Raw genomic sequence first — 16800 nt, forward strand, 5'->3', positions numbered from 1 at the left:
GATTGAGACATGTAAGATTATTAAAGGATTGGACACTCTGGCAGTAGGAAACATATTTCCACTGATGGTGAGTGCTGAACCAGAGGACACAGCTTAAAAATACGGGGTAGACCATTTAGGACAGAGATGAGGAGAAACTTCTTCTTCACCCAGAGAGTGGTGGCTGTGTGGAATGCTCTGCCCCAGAGGGCAGTGGAGGCCCAGTCTCTGGATTCATTTAAGAAGGAGTTGGATAGAGCTCTCAAGGATAGTGGAATCAAGGGTTATGGAGATAAGGCAGGAACAGGATACTGATTGAGGATGATCAGCCATGATCATATTGAATGGTGGTGCAGGCTCGAAGGGCAGAATGGCCTACTCCTGCACCTATTACTTATTGTCTATTGACTAAATGCTACTTTATATTTTGAGCCAGAAATAAACAATTCATATTCAAATCAAAAAACTTAAACTTCATAAAGTAACAAACATTACACTGCCCTTGATCATCTCATTCTCTGAAATCATTCAAAATGTTTTTTTAACAACTAAGGGTATGTTTCTGTACTTTTTTCAGCCTGATAACATTTTAACCATCAGTCTGCCCTTTGTGGCGTATATTCCTCGAGGTCCTTCTTATAGTGTAAGCTTAATGAATCTTCCAGCATTGTTTTAACTTGCCTTTCCAATTTCAGCACAAACTTCAACCCACATTCCAGTGTGGCAACCCATTGAAACCTTTGGCCTCTTGCTGCTTTGTCTCTTCCACAGTCTGGTAGATTAACCCAGCTGTAACGTTTTAGATTAGGTTCCTACAGTGTGGAAACAGGCCCTTCGGCCCAACAAGTCACCACCGACCCTCCGAAGAGTAACCCGCCCAGACCCATTTCCCTCTGATTAATGGGCAATTTAACAAGGCCAATCTGCCTGACCTGCACATCTTTGGACTGTGGGAGGAAACCGGAGCACCTGGAGGAAACCACACAGACACGGGGAGAATGTGCAAACTCTACACAGACAGTTCCCCAAGGCTGGAATCGAACCTGGGTCCCTGGCACTGTGAGGCAGCAGTGCCAACCACTGAGCCACTGTGCTGCCCTTGGTGATATGGACACTCACCCATTGAAAGTCCATTTCTATGACAATATGAAATAGATGTGGCTTGTATCCATGTAGAAATGTTAATTTCATACCTTCATGAGGCTAACTCTCTTTCACCTTAGAACTAAGTGAACAGTTTAAAGCACAAGTGTTTACAACATAACATTCTCAATGTATTTCTGGAAATATAGAGACTCACTATCTAGCCACAATTTGTACAGTGTACTGTCATTGCCGCTTAGCATAAACTATTTGCACATTTTCTCAGTAAAACAGTGTAGGCAACCTTTAATCCCTAACAACCAAATTGCTAGGCTTGCTGTCAGGCAGACTACAAAACAGGTCACATGGCAACCTTCAATTTTCCTTGAATTAAAGACACAGTCCCGAAACATAACAAGTTTATATACCATATAATTCTAACACAATGAATGCTTCGGAAAAGGTCTGCACAAAAGTTTACACGATTTGCTATTGGATATATGAGTGGGACAATGGGCCATTCAATCTCTTGGTCCTGCTCCACCCAATTAGATCATGGCTAAATTGTACTTCCACTGCCGAGGCCTACCTGTTCCGAATTCCTTTCCATATCCTTACCTAACAAAAGTCGATCTTGATATTTTTGGGTGGATTAAATGATTAAATGTCCTTTCCTTCTTTTAAATTCTTTAGTAGAACATAAAATGTTAAAATTATTTTTTAGGAAAAGAGAGTTGTCAGAAAAAAAGGTTAATTAATTGAAAATTGCTGGTGCCGTGCAAAATCCACTGCAACAGTTTCTTAGCTCAGGGTGCTAAATAAGAGTCAAAATAGACTCAGAACATTAACTCTGTTTCCAATGTGTTAAGTGTCTCCAGGACTTTCTGTTTTTATTTCTTAAATCGACCTAGCTGGATAATACAGGTTTCTTTCATGCATAAACCCAATGCGTACTCTAAGTTACACTTGTGTTTCATGCCACCCTTTTTCAAAAGAAAGTAAAGTCCCAAGGCCAATTCTGGGTTCGCATGACATGCTTGCTTTGTTTGTGGATAACCGAAGGCCAAGCGTCACCTTCTTTCAATCAGCATTCTTTGACGGGGATTGAAGTTTCTTATATTCCTGTTTTGAAACATAAATACCATCTTCTGTTTTGCAGTATCTCCATGACTGTCTGTTCTACAATCTTGGCCATTGGTTTCATGCCATTGAATCTTTATATTTACTCAAATGCTTGGAGGTCAGAATTCAACAATTCCAGCAACGAGCCACAAACACCTTATAAAGAGATAGGTGATCAAAATTATTTGTCCATTCTTTTTTTTAGTAAATTTTGAACCATGTTCACATGCTTTATTTATTGTATTGTAGCTGTGCTATGGGCAATGAACAGAAGGGTGGAGATAGGGATTGCAGGGTATTTTGGAAATTCCACTGTTTGTTAACATTTTTAGAATGTTTTCACCATGTGTTGCTCAGAGCTGAGCAGCTTAAAGGTAAAAAGGGGGAGAGAAAATTAAGTACTATTATGTTTGCCCATTATTTTATTTTGTTTTTATTGCAGTGTTAATGTAATTTATCTTGACTATTACATTATTTATTCTTTTAGGTTCAAACAAGGATTGATCCAAAACTGCTTAGAAATCAACATTTGTAATCCAGCATGAATTTTATTTTGGTGCCAAATCAATTTTATGTTCTCTGGATTCATCGCTGGTTTGGAGATAAGTTTGACTCCAAATGATCTTGGCTGAATGCCCAAGGCAGTCCAGAAAACCAGCTCTATCACTTTTCATAAAATCTTTCTAGTATAACAGGGAATTCAATACTCTTCCAAAGAGCAGGGAGAATGCTTAGTGTACTCATTGAAAGGCTAGAAGCCTAAAGGAATAAGACCATATTAGGCCATTCAGCCCATCAAGTCTGCTCTGCCATTCAATCATGACTGATATGTTTCTCAACTCCATTCTCCCACTTTCTCCCCGTAACCCTTGATCCCCTTCATACTCAAGAACCTATCTATCTCAGTCTTAAATATACTTAATGACTGGCCTCCCCAGCCTTCTGTGGCAATGAATTCCAAAGATTCACCACTCTCTGGCTGAAGAAGTTTCTCCTTCTCTCCATTGTAAAAGGTTTTACCTTCACTCTAAGGTTATGGCCACAGGTCCTGGTCTCTCCTATCAATGGAAACATTTTCCCAACATGCATTCTGTCCTGGCCATTCAGTATTCTGTTAGTTTCAGTTAGATGCCCCCTCATCTTCTAAACTCCACTGATATAGACCTAGAGTCCTCAAACATTCCTCATGTGTTAAGCTTTTCATTCCCGGGACCATTTTTGTGAACCTTCTCTGAACACACTCCAGGGCCAGTACATGCTTCCTGAGATGTGAGGCCCAAAACTGCACACAATACTCCAAAGGCGGTCTGACCAGAACCTTATAGAGCCTCAGAATTACATCCTTGCTTTTATATTCAAGTCCTCTCAAAATAAATGCCATCATTGGATTTACCTTCCTAACTACTGTCTCAACCTGCAAGCTTACCTTGAGAGAATCCTGGACTAGAACTCCCAAGTCTCTTTTGCACTTCAGACTTCTGAATTTTCTCCCCATTTAGAAAATAATCCATGCCTTTATTCTTCCTACCAAACTGCACAACCTCACACTTTCCCACATTGTATTCCATCTGCCACTGCTTTGCCCACTGTCCTAACCTATCCAAATCCTTCTGCAGCCTCCCACCCTCCTCAATGCTACCTGTCCCTCTATCTATCTTTGTATCATCTGCAAACTTTGCCAGAATGCTGTCAGTTCCTTCATCTAGATCATTAATGTATAAAGTGAAAAGTTGAGGTCCCAACACAGCCTTGCAGAATACTACCTGTCACTGACAGCCATCCTGAGAAGGACCCTTTTATCCCCACTCTCTGCTTCCTGCCAGACAGCCAAGTTTCAATCCATGCTAGCACCTTTCCTCTAACACCATGGACCTTTATCTTACTCAATAGCATCCTGTGTGGCACCTTTCAAAGGTTTTCTTGAAGTCCAGGTAGATAACATTCATTGGCTCTCCTTGGTCTAATCTGCTCATTATCTCCTCAAATAAATTCTAGCAGATTTGTCAGGCATGATGTTCATTGATGAAACATACTGACTTTGCCTTATTTTACCATACACTTCCAAGTGTTCATAAATGTCATCCGTCACGATGGATTCCTGGATCTTACCCATGACCGAGATCAGGCTAAACGGTTTATAATTTTCCACCTGTTACTCCCTTTTTAAACAGGGGTGTCATGTTAGTGATTTCCTAGTCATCTGGAACCCTCCCTGATTCTAGCGATTCCTGAAAGATCACCACTAATGCCTTCACTGTCTCTTCAGCTATCTCCCTTAGAACTCTGGCATGTAGTCCATCTGGTCCAGGTGATTTATCCACCTTCAGGCCATTCAGCTTTTCGAGCATCTTCTCTTGGGTGATGGCCACCATTCTCAGCTCTGCCCCCTCACTATCTTGAATTTTTATGATATTATTTGTATCTTGCATGGTGAAGACTAAAACAATGTAATTATTCAGTTCCTCAACCATTTCCTTGATCCCCACCACTCATTGTCTAGCATCATTTTCCAGTGGCCCAACATCCACTTTTGCTTTACTTTCCCCCTTCATATGTCTAAAGAAGCTCCTACAGTCTTCCTTTATATTACTGGCTAGCTTACCCACATATTTAATCTTCTCCCTCCTTTTTTTTGTTGCTTTCTGTTGGTCTTTGTAAGCTTCCCAATCCTCTGGTTTCCCACTGCCCTTCGCCACATTATATGCTTTGTCTTTTGCTTTTATGCTATCCCTGACTTCACTAGTCAGCTATGGTTGCCTCATCCTCCCTGTATCATGCTTCTTTTTTCCTCAGGATTAATGCTGCTGTATCTCCTGAATTATTCCCAGAAGCTCCTGCCATTGCTGTTCCATTGTCTCTCTTGCTAGGCTCTTCTCCCCGTCAATTCTACCCAGCTCCTCCCTCATGGCTCTGTAGTTGCCTTTATTCAGCTGTAATGCCATTACCTCTGATTCTATACTCTTCTTCTCAAATTGCAGAGTGAATTCAATCATATTACTATCAGTGCTCCCAAGAGTTCCTTCACCTTAAACTCCCTTATCAAGTCTGCCTCATTACACAACACTAAATTGGTATTAAAAGCAAATTACTGCGGATGCTGGAATCTGAAACCAAAAAAGAGAAAATGCTGGAAAATCTCAACAAGTCTGGCAGTATCTGTAAGGAGAGAAAGGAGCTAACGTTTCGAGTCTAACTGACCTTTGTCAAAGGGTATTGCCTGTTCCCTAGTGGGCTCCACCACAAGCTGCTCCAAAGAGCCATCTCGTAGACATTCCACAAATTCCTTTTCTTGCAATCCACTACCAGCCTGATTTTCCCAGTCCACCTGCATGTTGAAATCCCCATGATCACTGTAACTTTGCCTTTCCCACACATCTTTTCTATCTCCTGATGTATCTTGTGCCCCAGCTCATGACCACTGTCTGGAGGCCTGTACATCACTCCAATTGTTTTGTTTTTAACCTTTGTGGAGCCTCAATTCTACCCACACAGATTCTATATAATCTAACCCCACTTCATTCCTTACTATTGATTTAATTTCATTTCTTATTAAAAAGGCAACCCCACCCTCTCTGCCCACCTGCCTATCTTTTCGAAAGGGTACATATCCTTGAATATTCAGCTCCCAATCCTGATCCCCTTGCAGCCACATTTCCATGATGCCCACCACGTCATACTTGCCAATATCGATCTGCGCTACAAGCTCATTTACCTTAATCCTCAAACTGCATCCACTCAGATATAACACCTTCAGTCCTATATTAACCGTCCCTCTTCTCATTATCATTTGTTTGTCCAGTGTACTTGAAGTTTGATTGCTAACCCTTTCCATACACTCTGTCCGATTTGTGTCTGCGCTGCAGTTTTTAATAACACCACCATGGATGGCATGGTGGCTCAATGGCTAGTACTGCTGCCTCACAGTACCAGGGGCCTGGGTTCAATTCCCACCTCAGGCAACTGTCTGTGTGGAGTTTGCATATTCTCCCAGTGTCTGCGTGGGTTTCCTCCGGTTTCCTCCCGCAGTCCAAAGATATACAGGCCAGGTGAATTGGTCATGCTCAATTGCCTGTAGTGTTAGGTGCATTAGACAGGGGTGAATATAGGGGAATGGGTCTGGGTGAGTTGCTCTTCGGAGGGTCGGTGTGGACTTGTTGGGCCGAAGGACCTGCTTCCACACTGTAGGGAATCTAATCTCCCAAGTTCTGCACTCTTACCTCCTCCCTTAATTTGTGTTTTCTAATTGCAGTGGTAACTCAACCCTTTTAAGTTTAAAGAAAAAGTGAGGTCTGCAGATGCTGGAGATCAGAGATGGAAATGTGTTGCTGGAAAAGCGCAGCAGGTCAGGCAGCATCTAGGGAACAGGAGAATCGACGTTTCGGGCATTAGCCATTCCTGAAGAAGGGCTAATGCCCGAAACGTCGATTCTCCTGTTCCCTAGATGCTGCCTGACCTGCTGCGCTTTTCCAGCAACACATTTCCACCTTTTAAGTTTAAAGCCCTGTCTACAGCCCTAGTTATGCAATTTGCTAGGACTCTGGTCCCAGTATGGTTCAGATGAAGACCATCACATTGGAATAGGTCCTTTCTTACCCAGTACTGGTGCTAATGTCCCATGGATTCAACCCATTTCTTCCAACCAATCTTGGAGCCATGCATTTACCTGCTTAATCTTATTGACCCTGTGCGAATTAGCTCATGTCTCAGGTCGGAGTCCAGAGTATATTACCTTTTTGGTTCTGCGTTTTAATTTAGCACCTAGCTGTTCATACTCCCTTAGCAGAACCTCTGCCCTAGTTTTATCTATCTCTTTGGTACTTACGTGGACCACGACCACTGGATGTTTATCCTCCCACTACAGGTTCCTCTGCAGCCCAGCTGAGATATCCTGAACCCGAGCACCAGGCAGGCGACACAACCTTTGGGTCTCTCAAACCTGGTCACAGAGAACAATGTCTATGCCTCTAATTACACTTTCCCCAATTACAATGACATTTCTCTTCTCTCCCCCAACTTGAATGGCCCCCTGCACCAAGATGCTGTGGCCAGTCAGCTCATCCTGCCTGCAGTCCCCATTTCCATCCACACAGGGAGCAAAACTCTTGAACCTGTTGGACAAGGACAGGGGCTGAGGCTACTGCAACTCTACTTCCTGGATCCCTCTACCTGCCTCACTCACAGCCACACCCTCCTGTCCCTGACCACTCGCCGAATTTGAGTTAGTTAGTCTAAGAGATCTGACTGTCTCCTGAAACCTCATGGATAACATGAGCTTGCTTTAGATTAGATTCCCTACAGTATGGAAACAGGCCCTTCGGCCCAACAAATCCACACTGACCTCCCAAAAATTAACCCACCCAGACCCATTCCCCGAACCTATATTTATTTCTGACCAATGCACCTGACACAATGGGCAATTTAGCATGGCCAATTCACCTAGTCAGCACATCTTTGGACTGTGGGAGGAAACCAGAGCACCCGGAGGAAACCCACGCAGACACGGGGAGAATGTGCAAACTCCACACAGTCAGTCGCCCGAGGCTGGAATCGAATCCAGGTTCCTGGTGCTGTGAGCCACCATACTGCCCACTAAGTCATTGTTCTCAGGGTTCTGTAACATCTGTGTGCTGACCCTCATCTAGATTGATTAGGTGCGGCATGGAAGAACCTAACCTATTAATTAAATAATGTAAATAGGAAGATGGTGGGGAGGGTGGTACCCTATGTAATGGAATTCAGATTCTGTGCCTAGATTTTAAACCAACTCCACATTATCTACAAACTAACTTCATACCATCCTAGACCTCCATAATCTCTTATGATTACTTTGTACATGGCAAATACATGGCAATATTTTGGATGCTGCTCCAGGCCTAAGGCCATTACCTTTGATGTATAAACATACAAACAATGAACAAGAATCAGCCACTTAGGCATCTGAACCTGCTTTGTTATTCAATAAGATCATGGCTGATTGATTTTGACCTCAATATACATGCCCTCATATCTCTGAAAGTCTTCTAGCCCCTTGGTAATGTAGGAATCTGTTCTTCTGTCCAGTCTTATTCCCTTCACCTACTGAGGTCAATTTTGACCTCCTCCATTCCAACCATACCATCTACTATACTTCTACTTTCCTGTGGTAACATCAGCTGGTACGGGAATTGAACTTGTGACATTGGTGTTACTCGGCATATGGTGAGATCACATCTCCGTTCAGCTGTCTGCAGTTTAGGAACAGTTTCTCTAGTTGTCCATATATGTCTGTGGTTGTGACCATATATTGGTTCACTCATGTTCATTGCTTATAATTGAGGTGTCAAATATTTTATACAGATTCCAAGATGCACATCCAACGATGTGCAGGTTAGGTGGATTGGCCATATTAAATTGCCTATGCGAAAGTGAGGACTGCAGATACTGGGGAATAAGGCTTCATTCTTGATGAAGTGCTTTTGCCTGAAATGTCGACTTTTCTACTCCTCAGATGCTGCCTGACCTGCTGTGCTTTTCCAGTGCCATACTCTTGATATATTGAATTGCCCCATAGTGTCCAGGGATGTGCAGGTTAGGTAGATTAGCCATGGGAAATGGGAGGATATGGGAATTGGGTGGTGTTCTGGGTCTGGGTGGGATGCCCTTGGGACGGTTGGTGCAAACTCAATAAGCTGTATGGCCTCTTCCTGCATTGTAGGAAATCCTTGATTCTATGCTACTTGGGCTGACTCTTGTTGGGAGTATTGAATGTTTGCACTTTGATTGGCTCTGCAATGTTCAACTCTAGAAAAGATTTAGCAATTTTATTAAAGTGGAAATTGACTGTCATTTCACCTTGTATTTTTTACTCATTTCCATTAATATCTCTAGCTTCAATAGCTTTTTTTGTTCTTGGAAGAGTACTTTGGGTGCAGTGTGATGCTAGTCTTTGAACTAAACTACTTCTTAACCTTCAGTAGTAGTGTTTCTCCATTCGCTATTATCTCGTATGAGTCAGTGTTGAATTTGATAAATTTCTATTGAAGTCCTTTGACAATTTTCGCTGCCACTTTAGCCTTACTGTTTGTCTAAGGATATTCTGGGGATGACCCATGGTTTATGAACTCTTTACTCATGGATTGAAGGCCAGTGTCATCCAGCATAATGGCTGGATTGCTGCAATGACTGAAATACGCTTTGAATCTCACTGCAAGTTATTGATGTCATTAAGTCTAACTGCCAATCGTCAGAACATTGGTCAATGGTGACAAGGTAACCAGTTCCTGAGACAGCGAAACTGTCCGCTCCAAGCCTGGATTCATACATTAAAAGTGGCTCTTTGGCTTACTCAGCTTGATATTCATCACAAGCACTGCACTGGCTGATGTGACTCTTAATCTTATGCTTTATGTTCGGCTGTCTGATGTCAGCAATGTATATCTGTTTCTCTTATTTGAATATTACATCCAAATGGTAGCTCTGAAAAGGTTGGACCCCACTGTCTCTTCGACTCTCCCACATAAATATTATTGATTAGAGTTCTCATACAAATAGAACAGCCAGTTACTCCTCCTCTATCTGAGTGTCATGCATTTTACATTAACGCCCTGGATGTGGTTGCAACTGGTGCCCTTGCTAAATAATGGCTGAAAATAGACATCATCATTGACATTGTAGTACCTTAGCACTGGTGTTGTCATCATGAATAGTTCTTTTTTAGTGAAAGCTGCTTCTTGTTATAATTCTTAATACCACTGCATGTATTTAGTAGTGAGATTTTCTTTTAATTTGGTCAAGGATGTGGGGAATCACTAAGGGTAAACCATATAGCTATAAATGTATGCTCACATGTAGACCAGATGAAATAAGGATGCCAGATTTCCTTCCTAAAGAACATGAGGGAATCAAATATGTTTTTAACAATGTTTAACTGTGGTTACATCGTTGCTATCAGGCTACGTTTTCAATTCCAGATATTTCTTTAATTCCAAATTCGCTACCTGCCTGGTGAGACTCAATATCATCGTTCCGGATATATTTCACTCCCCTCCCCTATCAGCGTTCCGGAAACACCACTCCCTCCGCAACTCCCACATGGCATTAAAAAAACCTTAATTCTGACAAAGTTGTCTTTCATTTATCCCCACACAGGATTTTGTTGGATAGTGGCAGTGATATTACATACAAATCAATTGTCTTCCTCCCCACCTGGGGGTGGCATGGTAGCTCAGTGGTTAGCATCCAAAAGAGAAAATGCTGGAAAATCTCAGCAGGTGTGGCAGCATCTGTAAGGAGAGAAAAGAGCTGCCGTGGTTAGCACTGCTGCCGTACAGCACCAGGGTCTCAGGTTCGATTTCAGCCTCAGGTGACTGTCTGTGTGGAGTTTGTACATTCTCCCCATGCCTGAGTGGGTTTCCTTCCACAGTCCAAAGATGTGCAGGTCAGGTGAATTGGCTATGTTAAATTGCCTAGTGTTAAGTGCATTAGCCAGAGGGAAATGGCTCTGGGTGGGTTACTCTTTGGAGGGTCAGTGTGGACTAGTTGGATTGAAGGGCCTGTTTCCACACTGTTTCTTCAAAATCTCTCCTGTCTGGGTTCTCTCCTCAGCGAGGTTGAGGGTACAATACAACTTGCAGCACTTACTACCCTGCACTAATAACAGGGTGGATGTCTTTATTCACTTAATCTTTTTATTTAATTCTGTAGCTATTGCACGGTGTTGCCTTGGAGAATGGAGGAGTTTTCCAATTCTATCACAAATCTTCTTTTGTATCCAGAGCAGCAATGAGTGGAATATTCACAGCCATTCTGAATCACCCTGCACTTCAAAATCACAGACCACCATCTTGATCCTTTCTTGCTTTTTTCAGTAATTAGCTCTCTTACAGTTTTGAAAATTCACTTGATCCAGGTTGCTGCTTCTGATAGTATGTTTCATAAAAGGCACTCGCATTCTTTCTAAAGTGTGGCAATCAGAACTGGATGCAATAATTTAGTTGTGGTCCAAATAGAACTTTATAAAATGTTTAAAATAAGCTCCCTGTATTTTCTACCTCTACTTCTGAAACACCCTATATGCTGATGGATGGAATGTGTTGAGTTTCAGATGGTGGTACAGTTATTGGAAGTGGGATTGTAAGGTAGAATTTACTACAGCAAATCACATTGGGGAATCATAGTATTCAGGCTCACTTAATCATGGGAGTGGCTTCATGTTAATCTCCTGTCAGCAGAAAATCTCCCAATTAAATTGGAGGCTTTGGGGGGGGGGGGGTGTGGTGGGACAAAATATGAGAAACTCATCTGCTTATGGTAAAATATTCTAGGAGAAAGTGAGGACTGCAGATGCTGGAGATCAGAGCTGAAAATGTGTTGTTGGAAAAGCTCAGGTCAGGCAGCATCCAAGGAGCAGGAGAATTGGTGTTTTGGGCATGAGCCCTTCTTTAGGAATCAGGATACCTGAAGAAGGGCTCATGCCCGAAACGTCAATTCTCCTCCTCCTTGGATGCAGCCTGACCTGCTGTGCTTTTCCAGCAACACATTTTCAGCTGCTTATGGTAAAATGTCAATTAGGTTTGTTAATAAACCAATTGGCCCCAGCCCCTTAATAAATCAATGGATTAATCAGAATTGCATGGATCTCATGGAAACATTTTTGGCTAATAAATCCTGTCTCTGATTGGCCTGCTGGTCTTGAAAAGAGGACAGGATTCTCCCCACAATGTTGGTAACCCCAGGAAATGCCTAAGGCTGACCACTTCAAAGGTTGATCAGTACTTAATTTGGTCAGACTTCCTCCAGGAAAGCAACCTGGTTGTCCCAATAGTGGGACAGACTCCTGATCTCATTAAATATTACTTGTGTCAATTTGTTATATCATTTGAGGACACTGGAGAAATGTCCTCAGCTGAGCCCCCTGATTGGCATTCTCCTCTCACATGGGTTCTATTAACTATCTCTCCAGTTTCTTTCTCCTTATAGAGGTTTATGAAATTATGAGGGGCATGGATAGGGTAAATAGACAAAGTGTTTTTCCTGGGGTGGGGGAAGTCCAGAACTCGACTGCATTGGTTCAGGGTGAGAGGGGAAGAAAACAAGTGGCCTGACTGATAACATATATAAATCTTTCAATAAAGTCCCACATAAAAGATATTAGTATTTAAAATTAAAGTGCATAGGATTAGGAGTAGTGCACTGACATGAATAGAAAACTGTTTGGCAGACAGGAAACAAAGAGGTGGAAGAAAAGTGTCTTTTTGGAACATCAGGCAGTGATTTGTGGAGTACTACAAAGATCAGGCCCTAACTATTCTCAATATCTATTAATAATTTAGATGAGGCAACTAAATGTAATATCTCCATGTTTGCAGATGACACAGAGCTGGGTGGGAGTGTCAACTGTATCAAGAATGCAGAACTGCTTCAGTGTGATTCAGAACAGTTGAGTGAGTGGACACATGCATGGCAGATGAAGTATAATGTGGGTAAATGTGAGGTTGTGCACTTTGGTAGCAAAAATAGGAAGGCAGATTATTATCTGAATGGTGAGAGTTTGGGAAAGGTGGGGGGTGCAATGAGACCTGGGTGTTCTTCTCCAGCCTTCCTGAAGAAGGGCTTATGCCCGAAACGTCAATTCTCCTGTTCCCTGGATGCTGCCTGACCTGCTGCGCTTTTCCAGCAACACATTTTCAGCTCTGTTCTTCTCCAGCAGTTGCTGAAAGTAAGCACGCAGGTGAAGCACGTGGTAGAGAAAACAAATAGGATGTTCTCCTTCATTGAGAGAGGAGTCGAGTACAGGAGCAGGATGGCTTGTTACAATTGTACAGGTAATTTTGTGAGACCACATCTGGGGGATTGTGTGCAGCTTTGGTCTCTTAAACTGAGGGAAGGATGTTCTGGCTATGGAGGGTGTGTGACAAAGGTTTACCGGACCGATTCCTCGGATGGCAGGATTGGCATATGAAGACCATAAGACCAATAGACCATAATACATAGGAGTAGAATTAGGTCATTTGGCCCATTGAGTTTGCTCCACTATTCAATTATGGATAATATGTTTCTCAAGTCCTTTCTTCTGCCTTGTCTGTATAACTCTTGATTCTTTTACTAATCAAGACCCTATCTATCTCTGTCTTAAATATACCCAATGTCTTGGTCTCCATAACCTTCTGCAGCAATTAGTTTCACAGATTCAGTACACTTTAGTTGAAGAAATTCTTCCTGACCTCAGTTCTAAAGGGTCGTTCCTTCACTTTGAAGCTGTGCTTGTGTCCTAATACCTCCTACTATGGAAATACCTTCTCCATGTCAATTCTATCCAGGCCTCTCAGTATTCTCTAAGTTTCAATGAGATTCCCTCTTATTCTTCTAAACTCAATTGAGTTCAGACCTAGAGTCCTCAACCATTTCTCATAGGACAAGACCTTCATCCTTGAGGTTATTCTTGTACACCTCCTCTGGACCCCCTCCAAAGCTAGCACATATTTCATTAGATACAGTCCAAAACTGCTCACAATAGTTTGACCAGAGCCTGTGCAATGCATCTTTGTCCTGTATTCTTGCTATCTTGTTTTGCTGTCAACTGAACCTGCATGTTAACTTAAGAAATTCCTGAGCTAGGACTCCTAAATCCCTTTGTACTTCAGATTTCAGAAGCCTTTCCCAATTTAGAAAATAGTCTATATTTCTATTCTTCCTACCAAAATGCATAACCTCACACTCTCCCAAATTATACTCCATCTGCCACTCCTGTGCCCCTCTTGTAGCCAGTCCAAGTCTGTCTGCTGTCTCCCACATCCTCAAGACTACTTGTCCCTCCACCTATCTTTGTGTTATCTGCAAACTTAGCAGCAATGCCCTCAGTTCCAGATCATTAACATATAATATGAATAGTTGTGGCCCCAACATTGACCCCAGCAGGTGTCCACTAGTCACCAGCTACCATCCCGAAAAAGACCCCTTTATCCCCACTCTCTGCCTTCAGCCAGTCAGCTAATCCTTTAGCCATGCCAGTACTTTATCCGTAACACCATGGGCTCTTGCCTTATTTAAAGCCTCCTATATAAAGAGGAGCCTTATACAGATTTGTCAAAGGCCTTCTGGAAATCCAATAGACCACATCCACTGGCTTTCCTTTGTTGAGCTTGCCTGTTACTTCCTCAAGAATTCTAACAGATTTGTCAGGCATGACTTCTCCTTGATGAAGCTGTACTGACTCAACTGTATTTTACCACGCACTTCCAAGTACTCCACAATCTCATCCTTATTAACAGACTCTAAATCTTACCAAACACCAGGATCAGGCCATTTTCCAGTCAGCTGGGAATTTGCCTGACTCTAATGATTCCTGAAAGATTACTACCAATGCCTCCACAATCTCTTCAGCTACCTCCTTCACAACTCTGGGATGTAGTCCACCTGGACTGGGTTATTTATCCATCTTCAGACCTTTCAGCTTCCCAGCACCTTCTGCTTAGTGATGGCCATTACACCCACCTCTGCCCCTGACTTTCTTGAAGCTCTGGTATGCTACTGGTGTCTTCCACTGTAAAGACTGATGCAAAGTATCAGTTCAGTTCCTCTGCCATTTCTTTGTTCCAAATTACTAGCTCTCCAGCCTAATTGTCCAGAGGTCCAATGGCCTTTCTTGCCTCTCTCTTTGCTTTTATATATGTAAAAACACTCTTGACACTCTCTTTTATCGTTGTAGTTAGCTTACTCTCATATTTAACCTTATCCTCTTTAAATGCTATTTTCAGTTCTCCTCTGTTAGTTTTAGTTTTAAAGGCTTCTCAATCCTGTGGCTTCTCACTAAACTTCACCACATTATGTAGAGTCACAGAGTCATATAGCACGGAATCAGCCCTTTTGGTCCCTTTGAACATAATCCCAAACTAACTAGTCCCAACTGTGTGCTCCTGGCCCATATTGCTCCAAACCTTTCCTATTCATGTATCTACCCAAATGGCTTTTAAACATTGTAACTGTACTCTTATCCACCCCCCTCTGTGTAAAAAACTTGCCCCTCACGCCTTTTAAAATTTCCATCCCCTCAGCTAAAATATGTTTCCCCTGGGCGTGAAATCCCCCATTCTAGGGAAAAGACACCTACCATTAACTCTATCTATACTCCTCATGATTTTATAAGGTAGCTTCTCAATTTTCTGCACTCCAGTGGAAAACATCCCCAGCCTACCCAGTCTTTCTTTATAAGAAAAGCCTTCCCTACCTGGCAACATCCTGGTAAATCTCTTCTGAACCCTCTCCAGCTTGATAACATCCTCTCTAAAACTGGGGGACCAGAACTGCACATAGTATTCCAGAAGTGGCCTCAACTGAGCAATGAAGGCAAGTGTGTGAAATATTTTTTAACCACCCTGTCTATATGTGATGCAAACTTCAAAGAATTATGTATCTGCCCCCTTAGATCCCTCTGTTCTACAATACTACCTAATGCCCTACCATTAATTGGAGAACCCCTCACTTGTTTGATGTACCAAAATAGAATACCTCACATTTATCCAGATTAAACTCTATCTGCTGTTTTTCAGCCCATTAACCCATTTGATCAAGATCCCTTTGTAAGCTTTGTAATCTTCTTCACTGTCTACAATGCCACCGATTTTGGTGTGATTCTCAAACTGACTAACCATGCCTTCTATCTTGTCATCAAAATCATTTATGTAAATGAGAAACAAAAGAACTGATCCCTGTGGAACACCACTGGTCACAGGCCTCCAGTCCAAAATGTAACCCTCCACCATCATTCTCTGTCACCTGCTGTTCAGCCAATTAGGTATCAAATTGGCAAGCCCACCCTGAATACCAACTAACCAATCTCACCCTAACTTTACCAATTAGTCGACCAAGCAAAACCTTTTCGAAGGCTTTACTGATGTCCAATAAACAATGTCTACTGCTCTGCCCTCATCAATCTTTTTAGTAACTTTCTCAAAAAACTCAATGAAAGTTGGGAGACATGTTTTTGTTCGCACAAAACCATGCTGACAATTCCTATCAATTTTTGTCTCTCTGAATGTCCAAGCTTTCTCTTTTGTTTTTATGCTGTCCCTGACAACCTTCATCAGCCATGATTGTCTCATTCTCCCTTAGTGTCTTTCTTCTTCTTTGGGATGAATCTCTGCTGTGCCTCCTGTATTACCCCCAGAACCTCCTGCCATTGCTACGCCACTGTCTTTCTTGCTAGGCTCCCCCTCCAATCAGGTAAAAACAATGACTGCAATGCTGGAAACCAGATTCTGGATCAGTGGTGCTGGAAGAGCACAGCAATTCAGGCAGCATCCAACGAGCAGCAAAATTGACGTTTCGGGCAAAAGCCCTTCATCAGGAATAAAGGCAGAGAGCCTGAAATGTGGAGAGATAAGCTAGAGGAGAGTGGGGGTGGGGAGAAAGTAGCATAGAGTACAATAGGTGAGTGGAGGAAGAGATGAAGGTGATAGGTCAGGGAGGAGAGGGTGGAGTGGATAGGTGGAAAAGGAGCTAGGCAGGTCGGACAAGTCCGGACAGGTCAAGGGGACAGTGTGGAGCTGGAACTTTGAAACTAGGATGAGGTGGGGGAAGGGGAAATGAGGAAGCTGTTGAAGTCCACATTGATGCCCTGGGGTTGAAGTGTTCCGAGGC

General features: G+C 42.6%; 1 protein-coding gene across 1 annotated transcript in view; it reads left to right on the top strand.

Annotated features, from left to right (window-relative positions):
• The window catches only part of LOC122555041 (solute carrier family 10 member 6-like), a 53227-nt gene that overhangs the window by 13360 nt on the left and 23067 nt on the right, over positions 1 to 16800 (top strand). The window contains exons 2-4 of the mRNA XM_043700682.1: positions 2222 to 2302; positions 6455 to 6466; positions 9392 to 9417. Of these exons, the coding sequence (XP_043556617.1) occupies positions 2222 to 2302; positions 6455 to 6466; positions 9392 to 9417 (119 nt within the window). The remainder of the gene's footprint in view (positions 1 to 2221; positions 2303 to 6454; positions 6467 to 9391; positions 9418 to 16800) is intronic.

The sequence above is a fragment of the Chiloscyllium plagiosum genome, chromosome 1 (assembly GCF_004010195.1).
Source record: "Chiloscyllium plagiosum isolate BGI_BamShark_2017 chromosome 1, ASM401019v2, whole genome shotgun sequence".
NCBI classification, from domain to species: domain Eukaryota; kingdom Metazoa; phylum Chordata; class Chondrichthyes; order Orectolobiformes; family Hemiscylliidae; genus Chiloscyllium; species Chiloscyllium plagiosum.